A 25,156-nucleotide genomic window follows, 5' to 3' on the forward strand; every position below is an offset into this window, starting at 1 on the left:
GTTCCCTCACTCATGAAGACAGGGACCGTGGTTCCCCTTCAGACTTGTGGGGGCTATGTTGTTCTCAGAATGGAGACCGTATTTTCCCTCAGAATGAAGGATTCCTGGTAGAGGGAGGGGTTAGAGAATGCAGATCTTTCCTCAGGCTAAATATTTCCCAAGGATGGGAGAAGAGTCTTCTACTGAGACTGAACTCCCTGAGGGTGGGGGCTATATTTTAACCTACCCAAACCAAGGACTCCCCAAGGGTGAGAGTCACAGACTAAGCACTCCCTCAAGGACAGAGCCATCTCCCCTTCTCTATTTCTCCCCTCCACCTTCCAGCCACGACTCTGCATCTGATTCTCTGTTTTAAGAAAATAAAACCCAAACACCTTCCATCTTGGGGGAAATAAAGTTGTTGCTTTTGATTCGCCTCCCCTTTTAGGTTCTGGGAAGATGGAAAAGGGGTCCAGTGCGGTAAACCTACATGGCCTGGTACTGTTCACAGCCCAGGGTGCTGAGGGGGAGGCATCGTAGATCTTCTTTGGACAGTGATACCAGAAAGGGCTGGAGGAGAACCTGGAACCACCTGCGCAGGGATGCGGTATCCTTAAAATCCAGTTGTCCCTGTAGCATAACGGTCCACAAAGCCTTCATTATGGCCGAATGGCAGGCAGAGTCATTCAGCTGAAACAAACACAAGCATTTCCCCCAGATATGTGTTAACCATTTGCCTATGTGCAGCCTCACCCAGGGCCCAGACCCCTGGGCCAGGGCCTCCATAGGGAAAGAGAGGCAAGACAGTCTAAATGCCAGGCCAGTTACTGGGCATAGCTCTCTCCCCTCATTGAGCCATTCAGCTTGAGATCAAGAGAAGGCATGCTGAAAATCCTGGGCCACTAAGGATTTGTGAAATACCAGACATTGCCCTCTCCCCTGCCCTGAGCCCATCTGTCCTTCTTTCATCACCCACCCTGTTATCAGCGGGTCTCCCACCAGTTACCTGGCCAAGGGCACCCTGGAGTTCTGTGAGGTTGGCGTAGCTAAAGATTAGGGTCAGGGTCTGTGCCATCCCTGGATCCTTACACTGGGCCCTGCCCAGCCCCACATCTAGCTCTTCTCTGGTCAGCAGTGACCCTTGGGCTGTCTGGGAATCAGAATCCAGAAGGCGAAGTCAAGAATGGAAGAGAGCAGGGACTTAACAGGGTAACAGAGGTCACAGACGAGTCTCCCACCCATCCCCAACCACAACCCCGGACATACACCCTAAAGACACTAAGTTGTCAGACCTTCCCCATGCCCTTCAAGGCCTTTTTCCTCCTCCACCGGCCCCCACCCCCTGGTGTTCAGACCCCTGCCCCAGAGTACCCCATCTCTCAGAACTTCCCAATTTAAAAGATTTCTAGAAAAGAATCCTAGAGATCATAAGATTAAAGATTCAGACTTGCAAGTGTCTTTAGAGACCACCTAGTCTAACCCCTTTATTTTACAAATGAAGAAATAGGCCTAAAGAAGTTAAATAACTTGCCCAGGGTCACTTAGCTAGGAAGTAACTCAGAGCCTGTGACTATAAGCTCTATATTTTTCCTCTCCAAAACGTTGCTTCATAGAATAATAATAATGATGATGATGATGATAGTCAAGATTTATATAACACCTACTGTATGCCCAGCACTGGGCTAAATGCTTTACAAATATTATCTCATTAGATCTTCCCAACAACCCTGGGCAGCCAGTGCTACTATCATTCCAATTTTATAGTTGAGGGAACTGAGGCAAATAGAGGTTAAGTGACTTTTCAAGGTCACACAGGTTATTAAGTATCTGAGGCTGGATTGAATTCAGGTCTTCCTGACTCCAGCTCTATTCACTTCTCTACCTAACTGCTTAGTTCAACCCAAGAACCTTAGGGATAAGGAAACTGAGGTCCAGAAAGATTATGATTTGCTCAAGGCTACCTCATCCCAGGCTTTCATGGGGAAACTGAGGCAAAGAAATAGAAGAAAATTCCCAGAACCACCGGGGAAAATGGAAGAGGAAATGGACTCCATTCAAAAAATGTTCCCAAGAAGCTAGGCCATTGTGTGGCATTTCCAAGGTCAGAGGTGTCAGGAGCTGGGGCTTTTGGAGAGTCGGAGTGGGACTTTGAAGGTGGGATTTCTAGCATCCCAGGAGCTAAGAGGAAAGGCATGGCAGGAGAGAAAGTTTGGGAAATGGTGTCAATGGGGCCTCCTGCTCACCTTGTTGCAGATAAACTCCCTTAGGCTGGTGTCTTCTGTACTTCCTCCAGAGCTGAGAAACAGGCAAAAAACAGAGGCAGATTAACCCTCTAGTCATCACTTCTAGCCTCTGCTTGGCCACAAGATGGACACTGTCTATCATCAAATAGCTGGGATGAACACAGAAACTTCTCACTGGGATCCAAGGGCTCCTGGGACTCAATGGGAGAGTCAGAGCTTCATGGAATGAAGGACCCCGCTCCCCCTATTTTCCCTCAGCACTGGTCTGGGGCTCCCTGTTAGAGGGTAGATAAGTGTAGTATATAGCTTAAAACTAGCCATACTCTCCTGCCTGCCCCCTACTCCCCTTGAAAATCCACAGAGTGTGACTAGAACTCAGGGAACACTACATTCTCACTAGGAACCTAGCAATTTCTTCTCCCCTCTATGTCCTCTACCCTACATGGCTATCCCTGGACCTGAGATGGGTGACAGCAACAAGCTAGGGACAGCTAACAGCAACAGACCATGAAATTTGGTATTGCTTCTATTTACCATATTTAATGAATATAAATAGAAATATTTCTATTTACATGTCAAAGTTCTCCTACTGCATTCCAATGACCATAGGACTTTTCCATTTAACTCACAGCCAAACCCTCCTCACTGGAGAGCAGGATTCATCTTACTTTTCTATTTGTGTCCCCCCATGCTTAATTAACACAGAGCTTTGTACATAGTAAGGACTTAATAAATGTTTTTCATTCACTCACTCATTCATTCAAAGGCTTTGCTAAAAACTTTCTGGGGAGGTGGAGTCAAGATGGCAGAGTAGAAGCAGGAATTCCCCGCAGCTCCGGCTCCCACCACCTCCAATCCATGTAAAAAGGGGACTCCAAACAAACTTTGGCTGCAGAACCCACAAAATGACACAGAGAAGCTAACCTCCCGCTGAGGACAGCCCAGCAGGCCGGCAGGAATCGGCCAGCGCAGTGCTCGGGGAGCCAAGCCCAGGCCTGGGTGAGCCCGGAGGTTTTAGCCCCAGGGTGGGCCTGACCAGCTGCTAGATGGAGGGACTCCAGATCAGCAGCAGCTGTGGCCGTTTCCAGAATTATCAACACATAGATGTGAAGGACAAAGTGAGAGGTCAGTGCAGTCTGGACTTTGGGACCCAGTAAGTGGGAGTGCTTGGCTTTTGCCCCCGGGGTGAGAAGCTGCTGAGACACTGGCACAGCCAGCCAATGCCACATGGCAGCTTCAGCTCCTGGCCTGCAGAGTGTAGGGGGACCAAGCACCAGTCTGAGGGGTAATCGCTCTTGCTTTAACCTGCTTGGATCTGGATTGCAGTCTAGGGTGGAGGTCCTGCGGTGTGTGTCCAGCCTGCCAGAGAGTGTGGAGACCTCAGAGAGGGCACCCATCTAATACCTCTGGCGGCTGAGAAAACCCCATCGTTTGGGACAAAAGCTCCTCTGTCTGGTGGCAGAGTCCTACTGTGGCAAAAAGCCCAGGGGTCAAGTGACTGAGGGGCGACATGGCCAGGCAAAGGAAACAAAGCAAATAGAAGATTCCAACATTAGACTCCTATTTTAGGGACAAAAAGGAGCAAAGCATGGAACAGGAGGAAGACAGTGAAGTCAGAACTCCTGCACCAAAAGCTTCAAAGGAAAATACAAGCTGGTTACAGGCCATAGAGGACCTTAAGAAGCAGATAAGAGAAGTGGAGGAAAAATTCGGAAGAGAAATGAGAACAATGCAAGAAAATTATGAAATGAGAGTCAACAGCCTGACTGAGGAAAATCACACCTTAAAAAACAGATTAACTCAATTGGCAAAAGAGGCTCAAAAAGGCAATGAGGAGAGGAATGCCTTAAAAAGTTGAATTTGCCAGATGAAAAAAGAATCTCAAAAGCTCAATGTGGAGAATCATTCCCTCAGATTTAGAATGGGGCAAAGGGAAGCTAATGACTTTATGAGAAATCAAGATGATATTAAACAGATCCAAACAAATGAAAGAATAGAAGGCAATGTGAAATATCTCGTGGGAAAAACCACTGACCTGGGAAATAGATCCAGGAGACATAATTTAAAAATTATTGGACCACCTGAAAGCCATGATCAAAGAAAGAACCTAGAAATTATCCTCCAAGAAATTCTCAAGGAAAATTGCCCTGATATTTTAGAACCAGAAGGCAAAATAGAGGTTGAAAGAATCCACCAATCACCTCCTGAAAAAGATCCCAAAAAGAAAACTCGTAGGAATATTATAGCCAGGTTCTGGAATTCCCAGATCAAGGAGAGAATATTACAAGCAGCCAGGAAGAAACAATTTGAGTACCGTGGAAACACAATCAGGATAACCCAGGATCTGGCAGCTTCTACACTGAGGGATCAAAGGGGCTGGAATAGGATATTCCGGAGGGCAAAGGAGCTGGGATTAAAACCAAGAATCACCTACCCAGCAAAACTGAGTATCATGTTTCAGGGGAAAATATAGTCATTCAGTGGAATAGAGGACTTTCAAGCATTCTTGCTGAAAAAACCACAGTTGAATAGGAAATTTGACATTCAGATACAAGAAGCAAGAGAAGCTTGAGAAGGTAAACGGGGAAAAGAAATAATAAGGAACTTATCAAAGTTGAACTATTAACATTCCTACATGGAAAAACGATAATTGTAACTGATGAAACTTTTCTCAGTATGAAAATAGTTGAAGGGAATAGAAATATATATATGTCTATATCAGAGGGTATAGGGGCGTATGAATACATATGTGAGTGTGTGTATATATGTTTACAGGTATACATAGATAGAGGGCACAGGACCAAGTTAATAGGAAGGGATGATACTTAAAAGGTAAAATTAAGAGGTGAGAGAGGAATATAATGAGAGGAGATGGAGAGGACAGAATGGGGTAAACTGTCTCATATAGAAGAGGCAAGGGGAAATGGTTACAATGGAGGGGAAGAACAGGAAGGTAAAAGGGAATGGGTCAACCTTATTCTCATTGAATTGGCTCAGGGAGGGAATGAAATACACACTAAATAGGGTATCTCACCCTACAGGAGAGTAGGGGGGAAGGGGATGAGAGGGGGGAATGATGGAAGGGAGGGCAGGCTGGGGGGGAGGGAAGTTGGAAGCACCCACTTTTGAAAAGGGATGGGATCAAAGTAGAGAACAGAACAAGTGGGTGCTGGGATAGGAGGGAGGGAAATATAGTCAGTCTTTTGTAATATATCTTCTATGTTAATGTTTTGCATTAGCTACACATGTACAACCTATACTGAACTGCTTATCTTCCCAGTAAGGGTGGGTGACAAGGGAGGAAGGGAATGAATCTGGAATTCAAAGTTTTAATATCAAATGTTTAAATATATATTTATAATATATTTAAATATATATACACACTATTAATAATACTATTTTACATGTAATTGGGAAAGGAGATATACAGGCAGTGGGGCATAGAGATCACCATGCCCTACTGGAAAAGTCGAAGTGGGTATGGGAGAAGATATGGGAGAGAGCAGATTGGAGGAGGGGATAGCCTGTAGGAATGCTATTTTGGGGCAGTGGGTAGGGGAAAAACGGAGAGAAAATTTGTAACTCAAAATATGGCAGAAATGAATGATGTAAATCAGAAGTTAATAAAGCATTGGAAAAATGAAAAAAAAATAAGCTTTCTGGCTAGGTGAGAAGCCCTTTGCCCAGTGTAGCTACATCAGGAATAGTTATGCAGACCTCATACTGGTGTGGGTAGGTTGTCTGAGGATGTTGAGTAGATGGAGGAGTGCGGACCAGAAATAAGTTTGGGGTGGAGGTAAGAAGGAATAAAGGAGTTAAAGAGAACTGGGTTACCATAAACAGGCACAAGATCATCTCGAAGGGCTGGGGCACTAAGGAAAGACTTTCTCCTTCCAGGCCAACAGAGTATAGGGTGGGTTTGGACCAAAGGGGATTTATACTGGGAAAGGAGCAAAGAAGTAAGACTTTTCAGAAGCCAGGGAAGGGGGCAGGCGTCTTTGTGCCTGAGAGGTCTGTGGAAGAGACAGGTTCCAGACTAATTTTGCTTCTTTTCTGGGGGAAGAGGATGGCCTCAAGACACCTGGGCTGAGTAGGGTCTGCTATCTCTGCTCATACACTAAGCAAAAGAACAAATGGGAGCGATAAAGGAGTTAAATCCCAAGGTTAGAGCCCCAAAGCATGTTGGGGTGGGGGGGTGGGGAGAAGAAGCGACTAGGGTACTAGCTGAGGAGTCCAGAGGTGAATAATGAATAAATGCTTGCTGACTGAATGAATGATTGCTTTCTAGGGAAAACGTGATATGTAAACATATTTCTTCTATAGAGATGACCTCTGGGACCCCAATAATTCAGGTCCCTGGACTCCCCTTGACCCCAAGTTCTCCAACCTGATGGACCCCCAGCTCCACAGAACTCTTACCCCTTCCTCCCTAAATCTTTAGCCCCCTGGAGCTCTGGCTCCCCTGACTTCCAACTTTCAGAACTCCTACTCCTTGAATCCTCTCATTCCCACCTTCTGTTCCCCAGATCCTTGGCCTCCAACTCCTGGATCCCCAGAATTCTAGCTCCTTACTCCCTCCCTCCCACCCACCCAAGGGCCCAGTCTGGCCTGATCAGAAACTAATGAAATAATCTCCTTCTTACCTGGGTTCACCACTGCACAGTGCTGTTTCTGGGGGGACAGAAAGGGAAGCAGAGTGAGGATTCCTGATTCAGAATGTCCCCCAAACAAGGAAAAAAACAGAGGAGGATATATGCTTCTGAGAGATTAGACACTCACCATTTATCCCAGGGCCCCGGCACTAAGGGAGAAAAGAAACAAAAGATAACTGATCACTTGAATCATGGCCTTCCTTCCCACCATTCCCCCATCTTTCCTGAGCTACCTCCTTGACTATTCTGGGCCAACCAGTTTAGGGATCCAGGAGAAGGAAGAGACAAGGGCCATGCCTTTGGAAAAGAAAATCTCATTTGGGCTAATAATAACTCCTCATATATGTAGTATAGAGTCCATATTCCCAACTTTCATGCCATTTGATTCTTGTAGCAGACCGAGGAGGGAAACAGGGCAGGCATTATTACTTTCATTTGACAGAGAGATACTGACAGAAAGCCCAGAGAAAGGAGGTGAACTCCAGCACAAAACAGCAAATTAATGGTAAAGGTGGCACTGGAACCCAGGATTCTTGACTCCTACCCAAGTCAGGGCTCTCTCCTTTGAGTTGAATTCCTCAGCATGTTAAAAGCAAACTCTCAAGCCCCAACCAGTCTGGCTCAGTTCATGTTAATCCTTAGTATGTCTTCTCTTCCCCAGATCACAAGGTGCCCTGGACCCCAGCTCTGAATAGTGATGATGATGATGATGATGATGGTAAATAGTGTTAACAGCCTTTCTCAGAGGCAGCATTCTGCATTCACAGAGCAGGCTTTGGAGTCAGGAAGACCTAGGTTTAAGTTCCGGTTTTGACTCATACTAGCTGTGTGGCCAGGACAAGTCACTTAATTTCTCACTATGTCTAGACAACACTCAGACCAAAGGCTCTAGAGTACATGGGATCTGCTTTGGTAGAGGGAGTTTCCTCATTGCAAGATCCCTATACCAGTGAAATCATGGCACCAGACCCACCCCAATCCCATGGTGTGGGTGGGCAAAGCCATTGTTTCATTGGATCCTCACAACAAGCTAGAACCCTAGAACCGGGGTGTGGTCTGTGGCCTTGGGTTCTCCGTGACTCTAGGCCATGGGGAGACCTGCTAGGCAGTTAATTCTCCTGGAGAAACGTGGAACCCAGCATAGCTCATTGGAGGAATGTGACTGAGGAAGGGCCTTAGGTCTTAGCCTCCCCGTCCTCCAACCCCAGTCAACAGGTGCTGCTCCTTCCCAACCCCCATCGCTCTAACTCACCAGGGGATCGTCCTCCAAAGGGCCGATATTGTTCCCCAAGGCTTTGCTTCCTGTGTTGGCGTTCCCCATGGTAACACTGGTCCCTGAGACTTGAATCCCTGTGGTACCACTGGTCCCCGAGGTGTCTTCGTTGATCCCCAGGGAGACACTGTTCTCTGCAGGGATGGTCCCCAGGGTGACGTTCTCGGAAATTTTGTTCCCCGACGTGTCGTGGTTCTCTGGGGTAAGTCTGTTCCCCAGGCTGGCATTGCTGTTCCCTGTGGGGGAGCTGCTCCCCACGGTAGTACTGTTCTCTGTGATGATATTCTCCAGGGCTTTGCCCTCTGTGGGGGCGTGGGTCTCCGAGAGGGTGTTGCTCCCCGAGTGGGTGTTGATCCCCAGTGAACCGCGGTTCCCCATGGAGACGCTCTCCAAGGAGGCTTTCCCCACGGAAACGATCTCCGGGGTGATGGTGCTGCTCCCCCAGATACCGCTGCTCTCCGTGGCTTGGCGACCTGTGCTGGAACTGCTCCCCAGGACACCGCTGCTCTCCGTGGCTTGGTTCTCGGGGGCTGAACTGTCCCCCCAGATAGCGCTGCTTTCCTGGACTGGGCTGTCGGTAGTGGTACTCCCCGAGATACTGTTGTTCTGCAGGACCTGAGTCCTGGTGGTGACACTGCTCCCCACGGAAGCGCTGGTCTCTGAGGTGCTGCTCCCCGGGACGCTGATCCCTGCGGCGGTAGTGCTCGCCCCGATACTGCTGGTCTCCTGGGCTTGGCTCCCCAGGGCAGTACGGATCCCTGCAGCGATACTGTTCCCCACGATACTGTGGACCTCCGAGATTTGGGTCTCGGCGGCAGCACTGCTCCCTGGGACTGCGCTGTTCCCCAAGATACGTTTGGTCCCTGAGGTGATGTTGTGGCCCGAGGTGTTGCTGTTGCCTGAGGTGCCGTTGTTCTCCGTGGTAGCATTGTTCCCCAGAGTGGGGCTGTTGCCCGGGGTGCCACTGTTCTCTGTGGTGGCATTGCTCCCCACGGAGGTCTCTGTAGTGGCGTTGGTCCCTTTGGTGGTAGTCCCTGCTGTGCTGATCCCCAGGATAGTGCTGTTCCCCATGGTGGGGCTGCTCCCTGCAGCCCAGGACAGCCCTGTACAGCATGGGTGAAGACAAAGAAGGGGCTACACAGGCTGGTCTCGGGGCAAATGGAGGAAGGGTGCACACTGGGGCTAGCCTGTAAAGGTGTTTTCGGGGGGCCTCTTGGGATCAGCACTATTGGTGAGGCCTGCCCTACCCTAGTGCCCTCTCCTCTGGAGGTATGCCTTCACCCAGGGGAAACTAAGAGGAAATGAGTGGGTAGAAGGGAGGTGGCCCTGGATTCCATTCCCAGCTCTGCCACAAACTTTCTGTGTGACCTTGGGCAAGTCTTTTCTCCCTGGACTCAGTTTTTCCCAGCTATAAAAGGGGTAGGGATGGGAGTGGGGAGTATGACTAGATAATCTTTCAGGTCTCTTCCATCTAAGACATTCTATGCTTTGTGTAGAGAAAGAAAAGGCTCGGGGAAAGAGAAGACAGAAAGGACAGAGCAAGAGGAAGCAAGGGGGAGAGAGAAGGCTTATTGGCTAAGGCTGCCCAGCCACTCAGCTCACCAAGGCACAGTCCCGGCAGCAGAGCGAGGAACTGGGCAGAGAGACCCATGGGTCCCAGGTCTTCTTCCTCCCAAGTAGCAGCTCCTGAACCTCAGAGTTATATGGGCTGAGACCCTCACACACAGTCCCAGATGGCCCCTTCTTAGCCCTGGGCTGAGGCAGAATAAAGCAACTCTCCTAATTGGGGCAAAAGGGGGTGGGTGTGAGTTGGAGAAAGTCTCAGGAAATCACCCACCACCCTCTTTCCAGACTCCCCCAACTCCATCCTTTCTACTACCCCTTTCTATCCCATCTACAAGCCCTGGTCTACTTACCTCACTCCCTCAGCCCTATTTCAGTCCTTGGGTATGCTATGGGAGGAATGAAGGGACCTGAAGGAAGAGGGGAGCAGGGTGTGGATGGGGGCACTGATCCTTCATCTTCCCCGAGAAAATGAGACCCAGGCTTCTGCTGAAGTTGGAGCTAGAGCCAGTGAGTAAAATTCAGCCTCACTATGCAGGGGGCTGATTGGGGTGGGTGGGAAATCAGCTTTATTTCCCACCTTCTCCTCCTTCTCCCTGCAAGCCAGCCCTGGTGGTTACAGCCTTAAGCCAGGTCCAGGGCACCCCTGAGAAATAGTGGATACCGCCCCCCCCCGGGGGGAATAGGATGAATTCATTTACTGCATAATAATACTTATTAAGTATGACAATTTGTTTCATTCAGTTGAGAACTGGGCTCCTACTTCTGTTCGGCAGGGCCTCTGTGACACCCACCCTCTAACCCCCAAAGCAAGAGACAGAACCCTCATAATAACAGAATCTTAGGCTCAGAAGGTTCCACGCTCTCCTTCATTCACTCACCCACTTTGGGACGTAGATACCCCTAGGTGGTCTTACCTGGGAAGGGGAGCGTATGGTGACCTAAAGGATGGGAACCAGCTCTGTGCACCCCTAAGCAGGAATGTGTCTGCCCTGGGTGCCCTGGACAAGATTTTATGGGATGGGAGGTACTGAGGAGAGGGGTGTGGTAGGAACTAAACCCACAGGCTCTCAATGGGAAACAAATAGCAAATAGACACAAGCAATTTTATCAGAAACTTCCTTCTGAGGGGGTGTGTCTTGTTCATGCTCAGGGTGACCTACATGCAGCCCTACAGCCACCAAGGGGCCAAGACTCCCCCTCTCCATCTGTCCTTGTTCCCTCTTCTCTCCCTCTAGCCCACATTCGTTTCCCTTCTCTCTCCCGCTTTCTTTGCTCTGTCTTCCTATCCCTTTCTCTAGAACAAAGGCAAAAAATATAATACAAAGGGAAACATGACAGAGGAAGAAACAGAATAGTGGAGGAAAGAGTAGAGGAGAATCACAGAATCCCAGAAGATTTGGAAAAAACCTCGAAGATCATCCAGTGTCCAGCCCATGCCTGAGTAGGGCTTCCCTTCCGCCATCCATCCCCACTGCTGGACAGCCTCCAGGGAAGGGGAGCCCACCACCTTCCAAAACAACCCCTTCCACTCTGGGAGAGCTAAGTTGTTAAGAAGTTTTCCTATGCGTTGAATCTAAATCTGCTGCCCAAAAGCCCCCATCTCTGTCCTCTGGGTCCAAATCCCTCATTCCACCTGACAGCCTTCCCAGTAATTTAAGACAACAATTACGTTACCACTGGGTCTTCTCCAAGTTAAACAGCCTGGAATCTTTCACCCAAGCCTCTAATGGCTTGTGCCAGTGCCCTTAGCATCCTGGTGGCCCTACTCTGCAGGCTCCCAAGCTTGTCAAGGTCCTTCTTAACACATGGCCCCCAGAACTGAACACAGTACTTCAGATGTGGTCTGACAGGGCAGAGGGCAGAAATATTACCTCCTTCATTCTGAACACTCCCCCCATCAACTTTTTTTTTTGCTTTTTGGGGGGCAATTGGGGTTAAGTGACTTACCCAGGGTCACATGGCTAGTTTTTGTGTTAAGTGTCTGGGGCTGGATTTGAACTCAGGTCCTTCTGACTCCAAGTGCTGCTCTATTCACTGTGCCACCTAGCTGCCCCTGGATCATTTCTTTATAGCCTTTCAGTTATCTGAATAAATAGCACCCCAATGTCATCCTCTTTAGCTACCTGTCATCCTGCTAGCTCATACTGCGGCTGAAATACACTCAAATTCACAGGTCTTTTTGACACCAAGTGCTGTCTAGCCACACCTTTATATTGTTCTTACGAAACTGATTTTTTTTTAAGCCCAGGTATAAGGACTCTACATTTATCTCTACTAAATAATAAAATAACAACAATGTTAACAGCAGCTGTGCCAGGCACCATGCTAAGCTAATTTATAAATTCAATTTGCTAAATGTAATTAATTAATAAATTGAATAATTTTTTTTACAATTTAAATGGCTAACTTATAAAATAGTTTCATTTGATCCTCACAATAATCCTAAGAAATGGGTGCCATTATCATCCTCATCCTGAGAAAACTGAGTGGCCCAGTGGGTGAAGTGCCTGTCCTGGAGTTGGGAAGTTGCTGTTCAGTCGTCTCGATCGCATCTGGCTCTTTGTGACCCCATGTGGGGTTTTCTTGGCAAAGAGACTGGAGTGGTTTGGCATGTCCTTCTCCAGTTCATTTTACAGTGAGGTAATTGAGGCAAACACAATTAAGTGACTTGCCCAGGGTCACACAGCTAGTACGTGTCCGAGACAAGTTTTGAACTCAGGGAGAGGAATCTTCCTGACTCCAGGTCCAGCACTCTGCCTATTGCATCACCTAGCTTTCCTGGAGTCAGGAAGACCTGAGTTCAAATCCAGCCTCAGATACTTACTAGCTGTGTGACCTTGGGCAAGTCACTTACCCTCTGTTTGCCTCCATTTCCTCAACTGTAAAGTGGGGATAATAATAGCACCAGGGTTGTTGTGAGGATCAAATAAGTTAACATTTGTAAAGTGGCTGCCATATAGTAGGTGCTATATAAATGCTAGCTATTGTCATTATTATTGAACAGAGGTTAAATGACTTGCCCAAGCTCACACAGCTAGTATCTGAGGCAAGATTTGAACTTGGGTCTTTGCCTCAGTTTCCTCATCTATAAAATGATCTGGAGAAGGAAATGGCAAACCACTCCAGTATCTTTGCCAAGAAAACCCCAGATGTGCTATGACTGAACAACAACAAAACCTTCCTGACTCTAGGAAGAATGTCATCTTCTGAGACTCGGTCCATAATTCTAGCCCACTGTGGTCTTTTTGGATATGGACTCCATCCTCTCACATGTCAGTTATCTGCCAATTATCCCCGCTTTGTCATCTGCACATCTCACAAGCATGCTATCTAGTTATGTTCAAATCAAACAAAACAGAGCGACAGAATGAGAGGGGAACAGAGGTGATGGGAATGAAATGAAATGGGCATGGAATGGGCCATGGTCACTGTACCAGAACAGCACCTGTTCATGATGCTTCAGGGGTGAGCACTATCGCTCCCAGTCTCTCACCCTTAGGGCCTGCTCTATCCTTTCCCAAATGTGAAATGAAAGGTTTAGGTCATATCATCTCTAAGGATTCTGTTAGCTCTGAAATGCGGTATCCTGTCATTTCAGGAAAATGAGGCCCAGAGAAGGGATTTGCCTTACCCAAAGTCAAACAGTGGGTTAGAAGGGCAAAGTTGGCACTCAGATTTAGACCCCTGATTCCTAGTACAGTGTACTCCCCCACTAGGATGGACAGTGAAGTTTTTAAAATCTGGAAAGGAGGGCAATTGGTCCTGGTTCTGGCAGAGAAATCCAAGGCTCAAACAGCAAAACCTTTATATGTCAAATGGATAGGCCTTGTGTGTACCAAGATTTCAGTTCAAACAGAAAGTGATGGGAAAAAAAAGAGAGAGATTCAGGCTTATTCAGGGACCAAAGAGATCACCAAAGCTCTAAGTTACCAAGCATGGGTTAGAATGAAAGGCAGACCTCTACAGGGAAGAATCCGAGGGGCTTCTGGGAGCAGCATCTATGAAGGCAGCACAGTACAGCCTGGGCTGAGGGGGTGATGATTTAGGGCACACGGGCAAGGGTTGACCTCACCCAGGGGTCATTCTGAGAGCAGACACAGGGATGGCTGGGTTGATATCCCAGTGACAGTGACTATAAGAACAGGACTCTATAAACCATATCTTCTTCTTAGTTACTGTTCACATGAATTTTAATATTCCCATAGCTGCCCAGTAAAACTCCCCTAGTATAGAGTGAATAATCTCCCGCTTTGCCTCGGATGAAATAAGAGGAGAAAGCTTCTGCTTCTAGTTTCAGCAGGATGGAGTGGAGAGAGGGGCTGAAATCTCCCTGGAGGCCCCAGGCTGGTGGGTCCCAATAGTCCCAGGATGGCTATGGGGGCATGAGTCTATCAGACAGGGCAAGAGAAGGCTCAGATAGAATGACTGGAGCTTTAGCTGCCATTTCGGGTCCCTTGCCTCCTGGGAAGGAGGGTGTCCTCACACTTCCTCATTATCTAAAGGAGACAGCACATGAATCTGTTGAATAGATAGGACTTTCAGAATCCCATATTCCTGAAACATCAGAGCTAGAGACCATAGAATTAGAGATTCTGAGCTGGAAGGGACCTAAAAGGCCATTTCTTCCAATCTCTTAATTTTAAAGATGAGGAAACTGAAGCCCAGAAAAAAATTAAATAACTTGCCTATTATCTCATTTAGCTTTTTTTTCAGATTGGGAAGAAATCCCAGAGGCATATCAGATACAGCATTGGACCTGGAGTCAGGAAGACCTGAGTTCAAATCCAGTCTCAGATACTTACTAGTTGTGTGATCCTGGGCGAGTCAGTTAATGTCTGTCTGCCTCAGTTTCCCAAACTGTTAAACAGAAGACAGTAAAAGTGCCTACCTCTCAGGCTTGTTGTGAGGATCAAATGAGATAATGTTTGTAAAGCACTTATCATGGCGCTTGGTACATAGTAAGTGCTTGGCACATAGTAAGTGTTACATAAATGCTTATTTCCTTCCCCTTCCCTTCAACTCCTTGAAGTGATATATCCACACACTGCAAGTAAATGGCATAGCCAGGATTAGAACCCAGGCCTCTTGACTCCCAGACCAAGGTTTTTTTTTTTTTTACTGGACTTTCCCCCCAAAAACACCTGGGTTATGAAAGATGTAGAATTAAATCAAATAGAATTGAAGGTCAAAGATCATGGTACAGATAACAAATACAAGGAAGTGGGATCCCAGTGGTCTGAGATTCCAGGTCAGGGGAGACTTCCTGGAGGAGGCAGGGACTGGATCTAGGCTCTAAAGTCTAGTACAGGGACAGGGGGAGGAGGGGGAAATGGAGAGGTTTTCATTTGAGAAGATTAGCATAAACAAAAGCATGTAAGAGGAATGGGCTATGGAGAAAGTATTCAGTTTACTAGTCAAAGACGATGGTTCTATTAACAGATGTCTTGAGTTGTCATTTTGGAATTGTCTGGTCTTCTATTCAGCTTACACTCATCCCTAAATCTTTACCTTAGTCTGAAATCCCCATCCCTCTTTCCATACTCTACCAGCCATGAAGCTCTCTGTCAACACTAGAAACATTCACAATGACCTAGCCTGACCCCTCCCTTCCCTGGCTCCACATGACCTTCTCCCCTTTCCCCCCTCTTTGCTGACTTTCCTCCATCTCTACCCTATAAACACCTCCCCTATTTGTTTGACTTCAGCATCAATCTGTTGTTTGTTTGTACAGGTATCCTTTACAGACCTGTCCCTCCACTACATGACTCTGAAGAGTCATCTGTTTTAGATTAAAGTCTAGAGATATTGGCCAGTCCCAGCAAAATACCTAAATCCACCCTCTGGGGGAAGGGGGAAAAGTTCATAGGCTCACAGATTTAGAGCTGGAAGAGACTTTAGTAATACTCTGTCATTTTACAGATGAGGAAACTAGGACCTGGAAAAATAAAGTAACTTGCCAAAGGTTATACAGTCAAGTGACAATGGCAGAATTTGAACCTGGGTCCTTTGATTCCCAAGCCAGCATTCTTGCCACTTGACCAATGCCTTCCAGCTGAATAGAACAGAGAGCGTAGGGCCCCAAGGAAGTTACTGAACAAGTTTCATTGGAGAATATGGGCAACTGTGGATAGACTCAGCACTTCCCAGATAAAAACTACATATGTATATGTGTGTGTGTATATATGTTTATACACACACACATATATATTTAAAAGCATCATTTTAGACATTTCTACCCATAACCTCACCATCAAATTAAAAATGTTATGTCTAGGTGACACAGAGAATAGAGCACCGGCCCTGGAGTCAGGAGGACCTGAGTTCAAATGTGGCCTCATACGCTTAACACAAAACTAGCTGTGTGACCTTGGGCAAGTCACTTAACCCCAAATGCCCTATCTTACCCCCTCCAAAAAGCAAAAAAAATGTTATGTCTAGAAAAAAGGAGGTTATAGCCATAGAATCATAGAAGTTCAGAGTCAGAAGGGACCTCAAAGATTACTTATCTAGTCCAAAGCAGAGCAATTCCCTTAACATCACCAAGTAGTTATCCAGTCTTTGCTTAAATACATCTAGCAACAGGAAGCTCATTACCTACCCAGAAACCATATTCCACTGTGCATCAGCTGTAGCTCAAAGGTCATTCTTCCTATAATCCACTAAAATCTGCTATGCCCCCTCTATCTCCCTTTCACTAGCTCTGGGGTTGCCAAAAAAGAACAAATTGGATCCCTCTTTCTCTCAATGGTCCTTCAGGTTAAAGACCATGGTCATGCTTTCTCCCAAATCTCTTCTCCAAGTTAACTATCCCCAGCTCTTTCAACTCATCGTCAGTTTCAAGCCTCCTCACCATTCTGGTGACCCTGCTCAGAATGGGCATCTTCTGCCCTGGCCAGACCACAACTGGAGCATCCTCTTTGTGGATGCCAGTTTGGGGAGAGAATCCCTCTTTCCTATGCCTCCTGCTCAGAATGGGCATCCTCTGCCCTGGCCAGACCATAATTAGAGCATTATTTCTTGTTTGGGTGCCAGTTTTTTTGGGGGGGAAACTAGAGCAAGTCCTGAGGAGGGTGAGGGTGGTGAACCAGCACCTAAAGCATCATTATATAAAACTCCTGGTCAAAGGAACCAGGGACATTAATCCTAGAGAAGGAAAAGGTCTCAGGGATGTCAGGAGGTACATAATTGCTCTCTTCAAATATCTCAAGAGTTGTGATTGGGAAGAGGAAGCAGAGAGTGTGTATTTCTTCAGAGGGCATCTAGAAGCAACTAGGGGAAAAGTTACAAGGAAGGAGATTTTAACTCACTATCAATCAGAGCTTTCTGATAGGTAATAGAAGGAACCGCCAAGGAAGGGGCTATCTCTAGGATGGTACACTCCTCTCTGGAGGTATTCCATCAAAGGCTGCATGGACAAGTATTAGAGATAAAGCAGAAGGAGGTGGGTGATTCCTAGGGTCCCCTGTAGCTGTGATACCCTGTGAGTCTAGGATTTGAAACAAACCAACCTGGTTTGAATCTTTCATCCGCTATGTTTCCACCGAATCCCTCACTCCTAACCTAACTATTCACACTGCCCCTCCTCATCCTTGGTCCTTTTAACCTCCTTAAAACTTTTTTCCTTGTGATTCCTTTCCTACTCTCTCCATTCTTATTCCCCTATTCCCTTATTCCACCCACCCCTCCTATATGCTAGACACTGAAGGGGATGCAGAGATAAATGGCAGGCTTCCCTGCCCTTGTGGAATTTCCAGGCTGTTAGAAGTGATCAAGTATTTACCACATAAATAACTATGCTAGGTAGAATGTCATAGAACTTCCAAAGCCCTTTCTCACAACATCTCTATAAAGGAGGCAAGGATTATTTTCCCATTTTACAGAGAGGGAACCTGAAGTCCAGACTGGGGGAGCAATTTTCTCAAGGTCATTTATGCAGTGAGTCATTGGCAGAGGAGGGAACCAGAACCTAACTCTCCTGGATCTCTCTCTACATTCCCACCCCCACCCTAGGAACTCTAGGTTCTTACCAATGCATCTCTGCCTCTCTGTTTGTTTCTGTGTCTCTGTCTCTCTCCCTCTCTGTCTCTCTCTGTGTCTCTCCCTCTCTCTCTGTCTCTCTCTGCCTCTCTCTCTTTCTCTATCCCTTCCTCCCTTTCCTTTTCCCTCCCTATCTCTCTCACTGGGGGAAGAATCCTCTTACTCCCTTTCCTTCTTTCTCCCTAGAACCTTCTCCCACATCTCTCTTCACCTTGCCTCCCTATCAGAGTCAGCCCCAGATAACAAAATTGTCAGAAGCCTCCAGCTGTCTTTTCAAGGGATCACTATCTGCACCACTTTCTTCCCAGAGGAAAAAGATGGACTTATTCTTACTAAATAGTGAGAGGTCTTCCTTTCAAGCCTGAAGGGACTTCAGTCCAACCACCTCATTTTAGAAGTGAGAAAAATGAAGCCTAGAGGGGTTGAGTCAATTGCCCCAGAACACAAAGGTTCTAAACATCATTGGTGGGATTTAAACCTAGGTTCTCTAACTCCAGAGGCAGTGATTTTCCCCCACTGTACCACAGTACTTCTTGGTACTGGCTCCAGCCTCAGAGCTAGGAAGTATTAGGTGCAAGTCTGCCTTCTGACAGATACTTCTGCAAGACCCTGGGGCAAATCACTTAATTTCTCAGTGCTCTGGACAACACTCTGAGACTATACATTTCAGAGAAAGTGCCAACTTGCCTAGGTAGAGGGAGTCACCTCATTTGAGAGTTCCTATACCAAACAAATCACAAGTCTGGCTCCTATCCCTTACAGAGTATAATGCTCAGCCCAAATGCTTCTCTGACTGTACAGATTGTCAGGAAGGCAATGTGAGGTGGCATTTGGGGCTGGAGGGGTCCTTCCCAGTCTCTCTCACTTCACAGTTTCTTAGGTAGTCAGTGATTCTGCCAACATTTAGGGCCAATCAATCTACCAGACCAACCACAGGAAGAAGCTGGGGCCAGCACAAGTTCCAGCGACTCTCCATCCCTTGGACGAGATCCCACTTGGCAGCTCATCCCCATCCCAGACCAAACAGAGCCTGATCAGAGGGAAACAAAGCCGTTCCACTCCAAAGCTCACAGCACTTCCTCATCCCACTGTGATTTCCGTGAGAAAGATCAAGCCAGGCTCCCCCCCCACACACACACACACCTTTGTCTTACTCACCACCCCTTCCCACCCCACTCTCTTATCTGGTCCTTTAGAAAGGCTGAATTCCACACCCCTGATTGCCGAGGGCAAATACGCCAGGACCCCGGCCAGAGCCCATCAGGAGACCAACCCAGAACCTTCCTTAGAATCAGAATCATGGAACTATAGAGGCATAGAATGTCAAGGCTGGAAGGGACCTTAGTGACCATCTAGTCCAGCCCCTCCATTACAAAGAGGAAAAAACTGAAGACTGTGTCAGGGAAGAGATTTGCCTAGCATCACACCACGAGTTAATAACAGAGTCGGGACTCTGGGAGAGCTGGGTCTCCTGTCTCCCAGGCATCGCCCTGCCTCTCCACGTTCCACAGCTGAGCAGACTCATTCCCAGCTCACGGACTTACAGAAATGGAGGGAGTCTTGGAGACAGTCTAGATGCCAGGCTCCATGTCTTTTCACAAGATCTCTACAGTATCTGCTCCTGCACAGAAAGCTGTTGCTTCAGCCCACTGCCTCTTTCTACGCATGCACCTATTGGGAGATTGATTTCATGGCTCTCATCCAGAATGCCCTTCTTATCCCACCCATACCTACTGTAAATATTACTCATCCTTCACACAAGGGCATGGGCAAGTCTTCACTCCTTCAGGAAGCCTCCCTTCCCTTTTCCACTGAATTACTTTATTCCTTATATTCTAGTAGTAGGGATGGGCTATCCCAGGCTATCCCAACTCTCTCTGTCCATCTCTGTCTTGCCTTCTCCTCTGTCTCTGTCTCCTCTCCCTCTCTTCCCCTCTCTCCTCTCTCCCTCTCTATCCCTCCATCTCTGATTTGGGCTCTATTTGACTACCAAAGGGAACACATGTATATTAATCATTAATAATAATAATAGACATTTACATAGCGTTGTGTAGCCCTTTTCCAAATGAGAATGTCTGGATTATCTACCTTTGACAGTTGAAAAAACTGAGGCCCAGACCAGCTGAGTAACTGACCTGGGCTTCCATAGCTAGCTTGTGACAGAATTGGGACTGGAACACTGGGTCTCTTGACCCCCAGGCCAGTGGCTATTCCCACACCCCATGCTGTGTAGGAGCTGCTGCTGCCATCTTCCCACCCCCATCCCCACTACCTGAACCACAGCTGCTCTCAGGCAGGCCCAGGTTTTCCGCAGTCCCACACCTACCCTCCAAACTACTGACCCCTCAGAGAAATAGGCTGGATCCTCTGTCCTGAAGTCTTCATATTAGAGTGCCTCTATGTGGAGACCTGGATAGGGATCAGCTAATGCACTAAAAAAAAAAAAAAAAAAAAGGAATAGATTCATAACCTTGCAAAGCCTAAGGACAAATAGTCTCAGGTATATGGGAGAGTCAGCACAGACACTGCCAAGACAAAAAAGGGAGACCCGAGCGCCCAGGCTGGGGAGGGGGTGCTGCAGCTCTGACTAATAGCTTTGCTTGCTGCCAATCCTCAGCCCTTGATTCAGTGGGGAAAGACGCCTGGGTCAGCCATTGGAATAAGGTGAGGAGCTGGGTCCCTACCTAGGGGAGGGCCAAAAGGGGCAGATAACATGCTGGAGGCAACGCTGTGCCATTGAAAGAGCACAGGTGTATGGGGTGGCTAGGTGGCGCAGTGAGTAGAGCACTGGCTCTGGAGTCAGGAGGACCTGAGTTCGGATCCGGCCTCAGACACTTAACACTTACTAGATGTGTGACCTTGGGCAAGTCACTTAGCCCCAACTGCCCTCCAAAAACCAAAAAAAAAAAGAAAAGAAAAGAAAAGAAAGAAAGAAAAGAGCACGGGGTGGAGCTGGGGAGTCAGAGAACCTCAATTTGGCTCCCACCTCTTTGGGGCAGGCACGCCCTCTCTTCAGGATTCAGTTTTCCTCATTTGTACTAGAAAGGAACTGTACTAGAAAGATTATCAAGTCTATTCCAGTTGTAATCACTTAGATCTGACAGATTATTGTACAGTGTAGGATTTAGTGACTTCTTGTTACTACTGGGTTGTTTGTTTTTTGTTGGGGAAGGCAATCAGAGTTAAATGACTTGCTCAGGGTCACACAGCTAGTAAGTGTCAAGTGACTGGGGCTGGATTTGAACTCAGGTCCTCTTGACTCCTTCCAGTGATCTATCCACTGCCACCACTGCTGTTTTTTTTTTTTTTAAAGGGACTTGCTGAGGTTAGAACCAATTTATCATGGGAGAGAAGAATCCTGCCTGGCCTGATCGCCAAGAGACCCGAGTTCTAGCTCCCCCACAAACTTTGGGCAGGCTACTTAATCAAATCAGTGACTATTTGCCCCTATTAAGATCACTATGGAGTAGGGCGTCGCGAGCAGGGTGGGAGCGGGCACGTGCGTGCGTGGACGGTTTGCTCTCGCACGTTAGCGCCAGTCCCGCCGCCTCGCGCCTCTCCGCGCCTCGTGCCCCGCTGGCCATCGCCATGTCCCGCTATCTGCGCCCGCCCAACACGTCCCTGTTCGTGAGGAATGTGGCCGACAACACCAGGTGTGTGTCTGAAGACTTGCGCTGGGAATTTGGTCGTTATGGTCCCATAGTTGATGTGTATGTGCCACTTGGTTTCTACACTCGTTGTCCAAGAGGATTTGCTTACGTTCAATTTGAAGATGTACGTGATGCTGAAGATGCCCTGCATAATTTGGACCGAAAATGGATTTGTGGACGTCAGATTGAAATCCAGTTTGCACAAGGGGATCGCAAAACACCCAATCAAAGGAAAGCCAAGGAAGGGAGAAATGTATACAGCTCTTCTCGCTATGATGACTATGACAGATACAGGCGATCCAGAAGCCGAAGTTACGAAAGGAGGAGATCTAGGAGTCGTTCTTTTGATTACAACTACAGAAGATCTTATAGTCCTAGAAAGTGTGATGTGTGGTTTTTAACTGTGTAGCAGTTGATTGGAAGACAAAAGCACATATACCATTTGACTGTTAAGAGTTTTAAAAATATTCTGAATTTTTTGTATGCTCTACTTGTAACCACATGTAGGAACTATCATATATTGCATGATTCCTTGACATTAAAATAATGATTTGGCTCTAAAAAAAAAAAAAAGATCACTATGGGACCACCTCCGGAATCTGAGCACAAGGTCAGGAAAGTTAACTCTCTAAAACATTAATGCAGAATGGATGAGGTCTGCTACCTCAAGAGAGTCTTTAAAAATGGATAGAGTTTGCTTTTACATCACATTCATTTCTAAATATGCCCGTCCTGCTCACACTCATTGAGCCTTTCTGCTTGACAAAGATTTTAAAAGAAGGGGGAAGGGGAAAGAATGGTTCAGTCAAAAGGAATACATACAACATTCCCCACCCATAGTTCCCCATCCCGGCAATGAAGGGAGGGAAGTGTATTTTCTCAATTTTTCTCCATTGTCAAGATCAGGTTTTGAAATCACACAGCTTCTCATTTTGATTTTTTGTTCTTTCTGCTCACAATGTTGTCATGATGTGCATTCTTTTCCTGATTTTGCATACTTCCCTCAGTATTAGTTCAGAAGTCTCTTTTGCTCCTCATGTCCCCATCCCCCAGTCCCCTCCACCTTCCACAAGAGAAGCCTGTATGTATGTGGTTGAAAAGACCAGGGGGCTTCCTAAATATGAGCATTAGGTCCATGTTCTTCCATTTAAACTCAAGATGTATAGCTAGAAGGAAACCTTAGAGGCACCTAGTCCAATCCCCTCGTTTTACAGATGAGAAAATGAGGGCTCATGAGTTGCCCACAGGGTCACCAAGGGGGTCAGAGAAACTCCAAGCTTGGCACTTTTCCCACTCTGCCACAAAAGGAGACTCACATGCACAAGAGGAGAGCCGTATTTGAATTCCATTCTAAGATAAGACACTGTGACGTTTATCTCTCATGAGGAAGTGTCACAGGGACAGAAGTTTTGGGCAGCTGATGGGGACAAAGGTGGATGGACTAACAGGAATGTATCAGTGGTTAAACATCCAGCTCCATCTGGAACCGAGGGTACTCACTGTGGGAGGATCACACCTGGTCACCTGGGCAGGGAGTGGGGAATAGGGCAGTGTGGTACAGTGAGAAATACCTGGAAATCAGAAGACTGGGCTTCCAGGGCCAGTTCTACCCCTTAATCATTAGATAACCAATTTATTGGGCACAATGGGCATATATTTGTGTGTGTGTGTGTGTGTGTATATATATATATATACTCTCTAGATCTCTGATCCTATAAACGGAAGAATCTATGTAAAATGCTATAGAAATGTAAGGTACTATTATTAATTCAGAGAGGTGATTGTGAACTTGGTCCCAGAGTCATGCAATGTGGATTCCAGTCCCAGTTCCACCACTTACTAGTCCCATGGCCCTGGACAAACAAACAATTTTCTCTCTCTGTCTCAGTTTCCTCAACTGTAAAATAAAGATTACAATATATATACTCTCAACTTCAGAAGATATTGTAAGGAAAAGCATTTTAAAAACAGAAGAACAGACTTCAAGCAACACCATGTTCCTCTCCAAGCTAAAATGGGCAGCTGTGCTTCATACTTAAGGAACCCCAAAGTGGGTCCTTTTTTAAATAAAAAGGATTATCTTCCAGTTTATTTACAGGCAGCTAAGTGGCATGTTGAATAGAAGGGGCCTTAAGTCAGGAAAACCTAAGTTCAAATCCAGCCTCAGATATTTACCAGCTGTGTGACCTTGGGAAAGTCACTTAATCCTGTTTGCCTTAGTTTCCTCATCTGTAAAATGAGATGGAGAAGGAAATGGCAAACCATTCCAGTATCTTCACCAGGAAAACTCCAAATGGGATCACGAAGAGTTGGACATGACAGAAATGACTCAGCAACAACCTGTTTATCTATTTGTAGGTTCATGTTACAAGGAGGAAATGGCAGCCCTCCAAGCAGCAGTCCCCTCCTGCCTTGTCCCCTCTCAACTGTTCAACACTTAAGAAATAGCATGTTGAGAGAATGGTGCTCTGAGACTTCCATCAATCATAAACCTACACGTCTACTCCCAAGGTTCCTATCCTTTCCCCCAAGGGAAACCCTGGAGATCAGATGATGGCAGCTACACCCTTGAAAAGAATTAGTGACATTTAGGTCTTTCACACCACAGAAGTGGGGGCAACTAGATGCCACTCATTGAGCCCTCTACAGGGATATGATGCTGGAAAGGTCCAGGAATAACATCTTCCTAGATCAGAGGAGACTGACTGAAGCCATATGTCATCTACTTCAAATCTGGAAACTTCCAGAGATGCTAAATTAGAAAAGTTATCATCTGAATTCCCAAAAGTTCTTTGCCAAGAACCTAATTTTGGAGCAGCCTTTGACAGTGAACTCCACAATGAGTAAATGGTGCTTTCAAGTGGGGCTCCCACCTTCCTTATTCATTATGAATCAGTTCGCATGGATGAGTGACCCTATGAGTGTAATGAATGCAAGAAGGCTTTCATGAAGAACCAAGACCCTATGGTAAATCTGGCAAAGCTTTTAGACAGCCCAGGAGAATTCATAGTGGAAAAAAAAATTACACATATCAAGGGTTGGCAGCCTAAACTGCGACCTGCTTTTGTAGGGCCCACCAGCTAAGAATATTTTTAAATAAAGTTTTACTGTATTTTAATATGTATAAACCATTCTCAGCTTGTTTGCCAATTCCTGAATATATGAATGCAATGTATGTAGGAAGACCTTCCGGTAGAGTGGTCAAGATTAGAGGTGTGGCTCTGACAACACTATTCTATTAATTCAAGGTCTATGTTGGGATGCAATGAGGCACTCAAAAGTCATTGAATATTTAACAAAGGAAATTTACTTTGCCCTAACAAGGCAAGAAATTACCACAGGATTCAGTAACACTTGATGTGGTCCTCCCACCTCTCCATCCGGAAATAAATATGCTCAGCAGGTCATTAGGGTATGTCAGTCAGAGAGGCCTAGATTCCATGTGGCTAAGACTTTTTGATGCCCCTAAATAACCAGGAAGCTTTTTCAGGAAAGCTGGAACAATCAGGTCCTAGAAGCAGCTTTGTCCAGGCCTACCCCATGTTGGCCAAGGGGGTGGGGAAGGAAGCTGCCTCGGGGAAGCTGAGGTCAGTCATGGCCCCAGGGGTCAGTTTTGTGCTGTCACAGTCAACACCAGAGAATTCATGTGAGGTAAAAATCCTATGAATGTAGGATAAGTAGAGAGATATCTAGGTATAACTCAAACCTAATTAAACATCAGGAAATTCATAGATTGAATTCCTGTGAATGTAAAGA

General features: G+C 46.6%; 1 protein-coding gene and 1 pseudogene across 1 annotated transcript; one reads left to right on the top strand and one right to left on the bottom strand.

Annotated features, from left to right (window-relative positions):
* Positions 1 to 1,078: 1,078 nt before the first annotated feature.
* On the bottom strand, positions 1,079 to 21,340 carry LOC138144233 (glutactin-like). Its single transcript, XM_069065593.1, has 6 exons — positions 21,279 to 21,340; positions 8,127 to 9,250; positions 7,002 to 7,023; positions 6,866 to 6,893; positions 2,223 to 2,274; positions 1,079 to 1,129 (listed from the first exon to the last, which is right to left on the bottom strand). Coding segments are annotated over exons 1-4 (1,209 nt in total). The 3' UTR covers positions 1,079 to 1,129; positions 2,223 to 2,274; positions 6,866 to 6,892.
* Positions 21,339 to 21,809, top strand: LOC138144238 (serine/arginine-rich splicing factor 10 pseudogene; annotated as a pseudogene).
* Positions 21,810 to 25,156: the final 3,347 nt, after the last annotated feature.

The sequence above is a fragment of the Petaurus breviceps genome, unplaced genomic scaffold (assembly GCF_028583685.1).
Source record: "Petaurus breviceps papuanus isolate PSGF00001 unplaced genomic scaffold, PetGlider_PUasm1.0 138, whole genome shotgun sequence".
Lineage (NCBI taxonomy): Eukaryota > Metazoa > Chordata > Mammalia > Diprotodontia > Petauridae > Petaurus > Petaurus breviceps.